Raw genomic sequence first — 12,829 nt, 5'->3', positions numbered from 1 at the left:
ATTTACCCACCCAGCATCTTTTGCCTTTTCTCTTTTTCTCCCCTGTAGCATGACTCCACATTCTTCAAATGGCATGAAATAGATAGTAAGATCTTATCCACAGGAGCTCAACATTTGCTGAGTCCTTTGTGAAAATTATAACCTGGGCACTATGAAGAATGATTATCTCCCTTAAAGCATTAATTTCAAAACTTTGGGCATAAATGTTTAGCTTTACAGTCATATAAATGCTTTTTTCTCAATGTGTGTACAGAAAAAAACAAGACAATGAGGATTATGAATCAAAAGGGGAAACCCAGAAGGGATTCTGGAAATGACAGTCTCATATATTTGTGTTTAAAACTAGGAAAGGCACTTAAGGAAAGGAAGGAGAAAGGAGAGGGCCAGGCAGGACTTCGGAAGGAAGGCTGAGAAAGTCAACTGGTCCGATTCAGACCCCGAGGTCGAAAAAGCAACAGTAAGGGCTTTGGTCCCACCGTATGAGAACTTATGTTTAACAATTCTGATGCAACAATTATTACTGTGTTCATCAGTGGAGAATGAGTAGCAAACCATTCAATCTTGTGACTAGGCTTATGAAATCTGCGTGCTTAGTAAACCGGAATAAGGGGGAAAAATACCCAGCAGGGAGAGCTGCCCACTAGGCCTGGTTCCCAGAAGCGCCCCAGGAACCAGTAATTACCCTCTTTCCACGAGGAATGTATCACGCCAAATTCTGGCTTTCTTGTTTGTTCGAAACCTGAAAGCAAAATAATAATATTTACTGTTGGCATCTGGACGTTTTTCCACATGGATCTGTGCTCACAGTTTATTTAAAGAAACACCTCTCACTTCCCGCAGACCAAGACTGCATCTCCATCAATACACTGTTCACAAACAGCCAAGACAGTCTCAGCTTGCCGTGATTCTCCTGGGCAAGGCATACTTTCAGCTGCTGGCTGGCTCTGGCTACCGGGGTGCTTGGGGCTGGCTGAGGGAAAGCAAATTGACACACCTGTTACCTGGCTTTTCCAGGTCCAGAAGTTTGAGGACGGACTTGCCGTCCACATCGGGAGGCGTGTCGAGCCCAGCAATGTCCAGGATCGTCGGGGCCAGGTCGATGTTGAGAACGATCTGTGGGACTCTGCAAAGGGACAGGTGGTTAGGCCCCGGATCTAACACCAGTGGGGGTGGCATGGAGGGCCACTTTCTCCGCACCGAGACTCCACGGCCTTCAACCTTCTCCCCCTCTATCTTAGTCCTTCACGCATAAAACCGTCTAACCTACATCAGACAATTCCCACAGTGTTTCCAATGAGCTGAAGAGACATAATAACCTTCTTCCAGGAAACCCTTCTACTAACATCACCTTCTTCCTTCTTCCAGGATGTAGTGCAATGGAACAGCAGAGGAGGCGCCTGGACGAGGTTCAGAACATCCGGGTTCTGGGCCCCAACTCGGCCACTTCCAGATTCGGGGACTCTGAGAGAGGCACGTGTGCTGTGCCAAGCTTCTTCTGTGTTAGATCAGGAGTCCGGGCTGGGGGCGCCTGGGTGGCTCGGTGGGTTAAGCGTCTGCCTTCGGCTCAGGTTGTGACCTCAGGGTTCTGGGACTGGGCCCGTGTGGGGCTCCCTGCTCAGGGGGGAGTCTGTTTCTCCCTCTGTCCCTCTTCCTGTTCATGCTGGCATGTCCCCCCCTCCCAATAAATAAATAAAATCTTAAAAAAAAAAAAAAAGAAGACGTCTCGGCTGGATGCTCTTTAAGGGCCATTCCCAGATTTGGAATTCCACTTGCATTCTTTTCTTCAACTCTTTCCATAACTGTTTCATGTACACAACCTTATTTTACACAGAATATTGTGATGTGGCCGGCAGGGCATGTAAAACTCATTTTATAACAGGAAAAGAGCTGCAGAGGGAGGTAGTGACTTGTCTAAGGTGGCAGAAATAGAACACCAGGCCTTTAGGCCTTTTTTCTTCTAAAAGAAAATCATGCTTTTTAAAATTTTATTTTCTTTAAAAAAATTACTTTAGTAATAATTAAAAAAAACAACTAAAGGCAGGCACTGTGTTTTTTTTTTTTTTTTTTTTTTAAAAACAGTGTTTGTCTGATTCAAAGAAGTACAGATGATGTGTCCCTAATGATCACATTCTATCTGTGTGCACAGGCCATGGGACGGGGATTCTGGTCCGTTTGGCAGAATTAGTCATTGATAGTTAATTTTCCTTTCTCTTTAAATAGTATACTTTAGTTAATGTAGCATGTGGTAAGGGGAAAAAAAACAAGGTTTTCATTTCCTAAATTACCAACCTCCACCTACCTACACCCTTTTCTGTTTTGGATGAAAAGAAACCAGACCCTGAGATTGGTAATCTAATTATCTCAGATATACATGAGCCACGGCAACCGAATGTTGCAAGCAGAGAAATACGTACATGGATCCTGGTTCTACACTTGGACCACGAATAAAGAAGGGCACACGGATATCAAAGTCATATGGCATGGATTTCCCCTTGACCAGTCCAAACTGCCCAATATGGTAACCATGGTCGGCGGTATAAATGATGTAAGTGTTCTCCAGCTCCCCCGTCTCCACAAGCATATTAAACAGCTGAAATACAACGGACACAAAATGGGCAAGTTGACAATAGTGTTGCAGCGATTTCCCCCGAAATTCTTCCCCATTATTTTTTAAAGGCAAGAGTCACTTTAACAAGGCTAAGAAACATGGTCACTACCTACGTTTTCTAGTTGCTTACAATCCTGGAGGGGAAAAGTCTAATAATGGAGTAATGTAACTCATTTGAGTCTGGCACATTGCTCTTAAAGGTTTTGGGCACCTATTTAAAAACAAAAACAAAAACAAAACAAACTCCACAAAACAGCCTCTACCACCTAACTTACAGGTTTTACTTTGAAAAATCCATTGTTAAAGCAAATTTTATCACCACTTTTATATAGTTATCAAGGGTTAAGAACAGGCTGCTTTGGAGCCTGATCCAACTGAATCCAGCCTTTAGGCATGTTTTGTTTGGCTTCTGTGGCTTTTTTTAAAATTCAGGATATTTCAAATAAAATGCTTGTATTTCTGGTTTCCTTTGAAAAGTCAGAAGATCTCATGATATTGGATCTATTTTCCTACATGGCAAAAATTAGCTGGAGCCAAGTAGTTGCTCCTTGTTATAGATGTGGGCGTTTAAAGTTCACCATAATCCCCACCATGCCCTGTCACTTTATATGAGACCAGCTTTAGGTATTTACATTATTTGCCTGATTCTTGAAGGTATTGTGAGTGTAGCCCTTGACTTATGGTGTTTTGATTTTTATCTCCTCTTTGCCTCTGGCTCCAAAGAACCAAGTCTGGAGAGGTAATAGAAGGGGTGGAGATAAGGGAAGGAAGATAAAGTCACTCCACACACACTCCCGTACACATATTCACACACATGGACTCTCTCCCTCTCTTAAAAACAGCAACAACAAAACAAAGACAGAATTAGCAAGAATGGATCTACGCCAAGGAAGCTGGACCAAAACCTGTCACTGAGGCAAGTTCGTGTGCTTACCCTTTCCACAGAATCGTCCACTGACATCAAAGTCTGAAGCCTTTTGCGATGTAGAACGTTTGTAAATTCCATGTGGATGGGCAGCATGGGTCCCGTGTACTGCATAATCCAGTGCTTATCCATATTTGGTGCATAGTTATAACTAGGGGTTCTGAAAATATCCAGAAAAGATTCTTACTGTATGTATTTTTAGTCAGTTAGAGAAATATCTCAAGTTGAAGGTTGTGAAATAATCATGTAGGAAAGGTAATTTAGACATTGCTATTTTTTTCTCCCATGTGTCTTCTGTCTTTATAAGAAGAGCTAAAATCTTCACTACCCCAAATATCACTCATCCCCTAAAGGCATATGGATTCAGATTTATAAAACCAAGACAGACAGCTAAAAAGGTAATTAGTACAAGTTCATTTAGATTCATTGAAGAAAATGTGTAAAAAGACATCAAGATGATCATGGTATTGTAACACCTACAGATAAAACTCAGTAGTACAGAAGGGAATGTTTTCATGGTGATGTTAACTCATAAAATTTTGTAGTTAATTAGGCTATTAGATATAGTCACAAATATGTGGAATAATGAATCATAATTTCAACATTTTTTTCTCTAATCTCTAGTCTATGAGTTTTTCTGATTCCTAACTTTGTATATAGATGCCATTAATTTAATAGGATATGCTAGAATTAAAACCAAGTCTACTTCTGCAATATCAATAAAGCTATTCTTTTTATAGACAATTCAATACAGGTGCAGAGCACAATTTTTGTGAACTACAGCGAGGTGGGTCCTATTCCTCTTGAACATGTGGGTTCAAGCCTATATTTAATTTATCACAGAAACTCAAGTGGTGTCTCATACATTCCATTGGGGGCCCACAAAATATGTTGCCTTCTTTTTGAAATCTAACCCAAATCCCTTGACCATTAGATGCTGCCACTTCATACTCCTAGTACATGTCTATGCTAGAGTAATTCTCACACTGAGAATTATCTATTTATATTTGACATCTCCTCCAGACTACAATGTACTTGACCCTTCTCCTTAGATGTTATTAAGCATGTAGAAGTTGTTTAATAGTAAAAACTTAGTATTTACCATGTGTTGGGTATTGTGTTGTTTTGTATACATTAACTCATTTAATTATCTCTGCTGTTCTTGGAAATCAGTTTATCATTCCCATTTTAAAGATTTTATTTATTTATTTATTTATTTATTTATTTATTTATTTATTTGACACAGAGACACAGCGAGAGAGGGAACACAAGCAGGGGGAGTGGGAGAGGGAGAAGCAGGCTTCCCGCTGAGCAGAGAGCCTGATGCGGGACTCGATCCCAGGACCCCAGGATCATGACCTGAGCCGAAGGCAGATGCTTAACGACTGAGCCACCCAGGCGCCCCTCATTCCCATTTTAGAACTGAGAAAACTGAGGCTTAGCAAAGTTAAGTAACTTCCTCAGATTAACAACCAGGACTCAATTCCAAAGCCCATTTGTTCTAACAAAATGAAAGAAGAGGGAAGTGTGGGGGTGCTTCCTATGTCTCAGACTACTTTTCATAGGAACCACAACTTTACAAATAACTGGTCTCACAGAATAAGCAACAATCTATGTTGGTTGAGAAATCGGATAGCCAGTGTCTGCTCTGGGGGGAGGGTCTTATCAGTGAAAAATGGTGGATAATGACAAGGGTAGGTGACCTTGTGCCATCTTTTATATTATAAAACTAGAGAAATAGGGGTGCCTGGGTGGCTCAGTTGGTTAAGCATCCAACTCTTGATTTTGGCTCATGTCATGATTTCAGGGTCCTTTTGCTTGGGATTCTCCCTCCCCCCACCCCCCAGCTTGCTCTCTCTCTAAAATAAAAATAAATTAAAAATAAATAAAACCTTAAAAAAACAAAAACAAAAACACCCTAGAGAAATAGTCACTGTGAGCCCAGTGAATTCAGGGGCATTGACCGTGTACTCCTCTGGTTTGCTCTAGAGCAAATTTCCCTTGGGGTAAACCTGGAGTTTCTGAGCTACATGATTGTATACTGGGCTATTTCCATGCATGCTGAACTATATAAATGCTGCCTGTTGTTATATTTTTTCTTCTGCCAGTGCATTTGCAGAACTTCTCTTTTGATAGTTGAAAATGCTGTCTTGGTACCATCGAGCTTCTAGGCACAAAAGAAGGTCACATCATATCCTAATGATCAAAATGGATCATTAGGTTGGATGCTGGTTAACTAGCAGAAATACAACAGCATAAATACCAATATAATATTGAGCACAGAAGACACTACCTAAAACTGTATGAAGGGGCAGATTTGCAGAGTAGGAAAAGCAGGTGTGGTTCACTTTGCTCATCTGTAGATGGGGATAATAGTATCTTTCTTAAAAAGCTCTTTTGAGGAAAAACAAATCTCTATCATCTATCTCTCCATCTATCATATTTATTATCTATCTCTATATCACTTAAAAGTGCCTAGAACAGAGGCACATGAGTTTCCTACATAAGCCAATAAACAAATACATTCTATATAAGTGTCTGGGTTGAAAAACCCTGTCGCATTAAAAACCAAACAAGCTCTTCAGGTATCACCTGCCATTCTTTTTAAGAGAAACTTTCAACATAAACTTTCTTCTGCTTACCCAGTAAATGAGTCATGAACCACTTGGTCCCATGTTTTTGGCCTGAAAGTGTTCCTCATATCTAAGAGTGAACACGGGCGGCATCAGCCTCTTCAATCTCAGGAGCTCGTGCGGTAGGAAAGAATGTAAGCCCTGTTTCTTATTCTTCACGCAGCATGTCGTGGTACAAACAGGATTAGATTGAGAGGCTGCGGAGGATGAGAGAAGGGGGCTTCTAAACCCCATCGGAGAGGGATTTTCACCCGTGGGGGTGGCTAGAGGTCAAAAAAATATAGCAAGTGGGTCATGAAAGGTCCCCTAACCATTTACTGATATGTGCCCTGAAAAAGAATATGGCTATAAAAGATTACACAGGGTTTCTTTGTAATACCTAAACATCTTCCTCTAACTGCCTTTGATGTTGGTTTGCCTTAATTTTAAAATAAATCGAGTTGACTTTTTTAAAGCCACAAAACCTTAACACAAATAAAAATTAACAATAGGGAACCGAAACGAAGGCTCACAGTGGGCAAATGATATCTTCTACCAGATACCTTGATGAGCTTGGCATAGCTCCACCTCACTTTGAGGAACAGGGAAGGTTGCAGCAAATTACAAGCCTCAAAATTGGACTCCCGGATTTACAGAATGACATATGTGAAATCTGGCTTATATTAAAAGGGAGAGTTCAGGTCTGTTGTCAAAGCTGTCCTTCCCCACCCCCAACCGCCTCCCCCCACCCTTAATTTCTTCAAGTGGGAGCTGACCCCCAGCTCTGGGGCCAAAATCCCAGGTGGGATCTCAGCAGGGGGCAAGGAGGGCGGTATGCATTTGCCTTTTAAAGGAAGACAGACTGCCCCTGCTTCCCACAGAACAGCAGCTGTTCGGGGACCTGCAGGTGGAAGGTTGGGGGTCGCTGGAATTGACAATGTTGTTGAAAAGTGATCTTTTGCCAAAGACCTGTGGTTGCCTCCTGCTGGGGTCTGCCAAATTCCTGGAAGATGCAGCCTTCTGTCTCCCAGCGATAATTAAGGCTTGCTTCCCTAAGAATTGACTCACAATGACTCAAACAGGGCCTGGAGCCCTCCCCTACAAGAACAGCCACTGAGAGGAGCAGCTAACTATTTTGGGGAAAAGTAGAAAATCACACGTCCCATTGTTCCAGAATGTTTGGGGATTAGAACTGAAATCTCATCCCAGCCCCGTTACTAGTGTGTGATCTAGGGCAACTTTTTTTTTTTCTCTAAGCCTCTGTTTCTTCATCTGTATAATGGGAATAATGACTTCAGAGCTTTGGGAAGGTTTAAGGAGATTTCAGTGACTCCAGAGAACAAATCCACATATTCATACCCATCCGCACAGGGAGCTGGGAAAGATCTTATCATTTAATAGCTCTTTGGATTGCGGTGGCAACCCTGAGGACACCTTATTCCCATTTTACAAATGAGAAAGTAAAGTGTACAGAGGTGGCTCAGAAATTCTGTCCTGGGGCCGGAGTGCCTTCCATGGCATCACAACCACCAGAGTCCTGCACCTCAGTCCCCAAGAAGTGCCTCAAAATCCCAGTCATTCAAAGATCTGATACATACATTCCTTTCTCCCAAAACTAAGTCCTAAAATCCTCAGCCTTCGTCTTGATTGAAAATATTAGCCTTTTCTGCTTCCCATTCAAGTGCCTCCCACCAGCTGCCCGAAGTCTGCTTTTGCTGACAACACAAGATAAAGTCGGACCCTCCAAGGCAAACTGGATGCATCAGCGAAAAGACAGGTAACACTGGCTCTTTGCTTGAAAACTGAGAGGACAGATGACTAAATTGTCGTTTTTAAGTTTCTGTTGCTTTAAAAAAAAAAATCCACGTTGGGGTTACAGTTGCATGTGCCTGATCTGGTAAGAATCCTTGTTGTCCGTTCCGAGAAGGATTTTACCCAGTAACTGTGCATTCCAGGCCTTACACTCTCCCCAAAACATAACTATTCTCATAGTTAAAAATGTTAACTTTTCCCCGGTGAGGCTTCTCTTCTCTGCATGTTGCTTTTTCTCCATGTTTGGATTTATTGCTCAGCACTAGATCACAGATCCTTTCGACCACACATTTGTGACTTCAACCTTTGCCATCAATGCCGATGCTCTTTGGTCTTTGATTCTCTCTCCTCTACTGCTTATTGGCATAAGGAGAATACGAATCCTGAAAATCAATAATGTCATCTTTCTTTTTGATGGGTGGGTATTTGGGGAGAATAATTCTCACTGGAAGAGAAGTGGTTTTAAGAAAAGCAATGTGTTGTATATTAAATCCATATTCAGGGAATTGCAAAGAACTTAGCAGTTCATTTTTACTGCTGATGGCCTTTGCTGTCACCCAGTGAAAAGAAAGACATTTCTAGTGTTTTCTAGTGTTTTATATCTGAACATGTGTTTTCTTCATTTGTTATTTAGTGTCGGACAACAACAAAAACTCTAATGATCTAACTCTTAAAGGGTATTAGTAGCAGGACCGTCATTCTGTAAGAAATGAAATAGGTTTCAATTCCCAGAATAAGCCAGTTATAGAGATTTAAGACACACACTCAAAGCATTAAATTGGAAATTCTATACTTAATCTCCCAAGCCACACCATCTCAGCTTTCACTCAAATTGAACTTATTTAATTGACTTTGTAGAGATATTCCCCACCTGAGTTCAAATGTCTTTAGGTAGGTAACATTTGAACACACGCAGAATAATATCAAATGATCTTGATTATAGATACCGCAGGAAACTAAATTAAAAAAGTCTTCTAAGATGCTGCAAACTCCAGCAGAATTGTGCAAACACACACACAGAAGCCACTTGTAATATTAACTTTAACTGTGAAGAGTACTGAGCAAGCCAGGGGGCAATGCAAAGATCACCTAGGGCCAAGAGAACAGAGTTTTGACTCCAGCTTTGTCCCTATCTACTTACACAACCTGGGTAAAGCCATTTGAGTTTTTAATTTTTTTTTTTAAATAGAGTTTGGGCCTTCATTTTTCAATCTAAAAATTTATGGTATTAGATGATCTCTAGGTGTCCTCTAATTCGTAAAACCGACGGCTTAAATATTTTTATGCCATTAAAATATGTTTTAATGTCACCTGGGAGGTGGGGTTAACATGCTTATTCATTTGCTAAACAAAAAAGTATCTGGCAAGGGATAGGGCAGGAGCCATGCTCCCCAGGCACCGGAGGCAGAGATGTAACACTTGGCCCTGCCTTCTGGAAAGGGCTATCTTGCCTAACTCCAGGGTCCCATTCACACAGTATCTTGTGTGAATGCTGCCCCCTGGAGGTGTGCAGTTTGACTTCAAGGGTCTGGGTAAACAGCCACTGCCATGGGATATGCAGGTCAATGATAGAAGAACAAAGTGGGAACACAGGAAAGGAGCAATGAGTTCTGCCCAAATTAAAGATTTTTATGGAGAATTTAAAATTCTCTCATTTTCAAAAGCACTTTCTTTTATGGATCTGTGGAAGAAATGAAGTGAGAATGTGCAAATTCTTCTAAGGAAAAACATTTCTTTCCAACTTCGGACAACAAACGTGTTTTAAAAACTTTGTTCTGAGGTTTACGCAGAGGTAGTTGTCCCTTTAACGTACTACCTCATCCCCAAACTGCACTTTTAGATGGATTCTCGCAAGTTAGTGGACCTGGATTGTTCTACCAGGATTTTAGATTTCACTTGAACCGTGTTTGTATGTTCACACACATTTCCAGGGATGGGGAGAAAGAACTGATGAACTGGAACAACAACAAAATTCTCAGTTGATAGGGGGACGGTTGGTAGGAAGGTGATGGGGGAGTCTCTTAGCTTCCCCCAGAATCATCGGGTAGGTAAATGGAATCTCCTTTCCTGTCACTACTGCATGTTATCACATCGTGGTGGCCAGGAGAGAAAAGCTATGTCATTGTGGGAGCGAGGGTTACAGGAGTACCATGAGGATCCTGGGAGGTAATTTACTGAAAAGCACAGTAGGGTCTTCACCATAAGGAAGAGCTTTATGATAAGGATTATTATGTGTGATGTTATGATGGAGGCTCCCTCAGATATTGCCGAGGCCGAGAACAGCCGAGCTGCTTCTGATTAAACAGTGCCAAATAGTCACGAGGGGTCCACATCCGTCCCCATTCTTAGTTGCTTGGCAAAACCTCCAGCCTCGTGTGTAAAGCCAGCAAGCCAATGTTGGCCTGGCTTTCTTCCTTTGTTGGGAATGAAAAGCGCCGTGGAAACACGATGTGTTCACTCCAGTTGGAGAGGGCTAGATGACTACCACCTGAGGCCACACGAAAGACATCCGGATACTGCGTGACTACCAAAGAAGGCGACCTCAAGGAACGTGTTCACATTGCTTGCTTCTCCGAACAGGGAGAGTCTATAGCCTCTCACTGTTTGCAGAGGGCTTGCCAAACATTTCTGCAAAGTACTTAACTTCCTATATCCCTTTGCTCGAATGTGTGGCTAATGTTTTCACTAAGGAACCCGGCCATTCAGGAGCTCCGTGCACCACAATTAGCCGCCTGTCTTCATCCGTCTCTCTCCTTTTGTCCACAGACTGAACTGTGGACCTGTGCAGTCACTCACAGTGACAAGAACCGCACACGGGCTCTCGCCAGCCCCCTTCTACAGCGAGCGACAGCCAGGGAGTCCTGGACAACTAAGATGCAGATGACTCAGGCCTTCTAAGGCCCGCAGGAGACACAGCGGCTCTCTCCATGCTGGGGGCACCAAAGCCCAAGGCTTAGCAGCGAATAGAAGCTGAAGCGCCGGACCAACCGCATGGATTTTCATTTTCTAGAGCTGAGGGTGTTCTCCTCACTGGCACTTGCTCGCAGCACACATTTTGCACCTAGAAAAGATACCACAGCCCAGATTGGTGCTTATCCTGCCTGGGTTTTTAGAGTGGCCAGCCGTGACAGGCTTGTCTCAGTGTGAGTCTTAGCTTGTCAAGAGCTTTGTCACATCACAAAGGACACGTATCCACTTGTCATTTCTTCAGCTGCTTCCCCTCAACATGAAGTTGAGCCAAATGAAACTGCACGTTTTGTGGGTCAAGAAAGACGGAATCAAGAAAGAGCAGCTTCATATGGTTCATCTCAATAGAAAAGATCACTAGGAATCAGCATCTATGAAGTGGCTTCTCTGTCCCAGGCCCTATGTGGGGACTTGAACGATGCTTCCTCCCTTAATTTTTGTTCACGACACCATGTCAAAGTGCTAGCATTATCCCCATTTAACAGATGAGACAATGGAGGTCCCTAGAGGTTAAAAAAAAATTGCCCAGAGGCTTAGTGGAACAGATGAAAAAGGAACCCATACTTGTTTGTCTCAAAGGCCTAAATACTTTTCACTCTGCCATGCATAGGTTTTGTTTTATAGAGTCACTAGTAAGGCACACACGTGGTTTACGTGAGCTCAAAAGGAATAACTGAAACAATTCACATGTGAAAATGACCGAGTTATATATTATGTTACTACCCCACCAAATGACCTCTGGTGACTCTCTGCTTACAGTGATATACAAATTCATTCAAGTCCTCACAATTCTGCTACTTTCCCTTTCTAGCTTTATCCCTTATTGCCTTCCTCGCGCTCCATTCTCCTAGGTCACATCTCAGATCGCCTCACTTAATGTGGCGGCCACTTGTCCATGCTGCATTTTCTTCCTGAAACCATCCACCCAATCTGTAGAATCAGCTGCAGAAATGGTACCCATTCTTTGAGGCCCACTCTGAATGTCTGCTGGTCCATGACTTTTCCGTGTTCCCCGAAAAGATGTGAATGCCTCTTTCTCCAAACTTCCATAGCCCCTTGAAGGCCTGCCCTAGTACTTAGGCCTTCTGTTCCCACTGGTGCTATGGCTATTTGGACACTCGCCCATCCTCTCCCTAGAGTAGGGGTTGGGGGCAAACTCATCCTGTAAAGGATCAGAGAGCAAATATTTGGGGCATTGCAGGCCATATTGTATCTGCCACAACTACTCTCCGGTTGAATTGCGAAAGCAGCCACAGATAACTATACATAAAGAAATGAATATGGCTGTATTTCAGTAAAATTTTATTAACAAAAGTTGGCGGCAAGCTGAATTTGGCCCCAGCATGCGCATCCGTCTTTGCTCACTGGTTCCCGATTGTGAGCCGTTGTGTCTTCCTCATGCCTTTCGACCCGGCTGTACCGGATAGCGCCACTCATAAATGTTTGTGCAATCAAATAGAATTTTTAATTGCTGGGCTCAGAGATACTGTTGTTTAGTTATCATGAAGGCCCTGAGAAGTCTGCAGATTCCTCTCCTCCTACAATTGTCTGTGCATGCCACTGAGCTGTCAGAACCTCTTGACCTGCGGCTGATTTTTCTGTCGGCTCAGGACCTTGCCCAGAAGCTTCAAAGGCAGGCTGATTTCTAAGGAGCCATAAAACACCACATTTTGTCAGTCCCCTCTCCTCAACCTCGGGAAAACACCAGCAAGGTTTACAGTTGTAGCAAGCCACCTTGGGCGGAGCATCTGCCAATGCAACAAGAGAACCGACACAGAGGGATTTTTCTGATTCAGAAGGGAAGAGAACGTTGGGCCCCAGGGCAGGGGAAGAAGCCTGCAAAGACCTTTCTCTTTCACTGAGCCAGCGGGTTGGTAAATCTGTAAGTGATCTGTCATGGAGAGC

General features: G+C 42.8%; 1 protein-coding gene across 10 annotated transcripts in view; it reads right to left on the bottom strand.

Annotated features, from left to right (window-relative positions):
- SULF1 (sulfatase 1) overlaps positions 1 to 12,829 on the bottom strand; it is a 174,622-nt gene that overhangs the window by 42,234 nt on the left and 119,559 nt on the right. For all 10 annotated transcript variants that reach the window (XM_027602978.2, XM_027602984.2, XM_027602968.2 and 7 more), the window contains 4 exons: positions 3,543 to 3,693; positions 2,415 to 2,590; positions 995 to 1,123; positions 683 to 739 (listed from right to left, as the gene is read on the bottom strand). In XM_027602978.2, coding sequence (XP_027458779.1) covers positions 683 to 739; positions 995 to 1,123; positions 2,415 to 2,590; positions 3,543 to 3,693 — 513 coding nt within the window. The remainder of the gene's footprint in view (positions 1 to 682; positions 740 to 994; positions 1,124 to 2,414; positions 2,591 to 3,542; positions 3,694 to 12,829) is intronic.

This window comes from Zalophus californianus, chromosome 4 (assembly GCF_009762305.2).
Source record: "Zalophus californianus isolate mZalCal1 chromosome 4, mZalCal1.pri.v2, whole genome shotgun sequence".
NCBI lineage: Eukaryota > Metazoa > Chordata > Mammalia > Carnivora > Otariidae > Zalophus > Zalophus californianus.
This window is presented reverse-complemented; position numbering and strand designations above follow the sequence as displayed.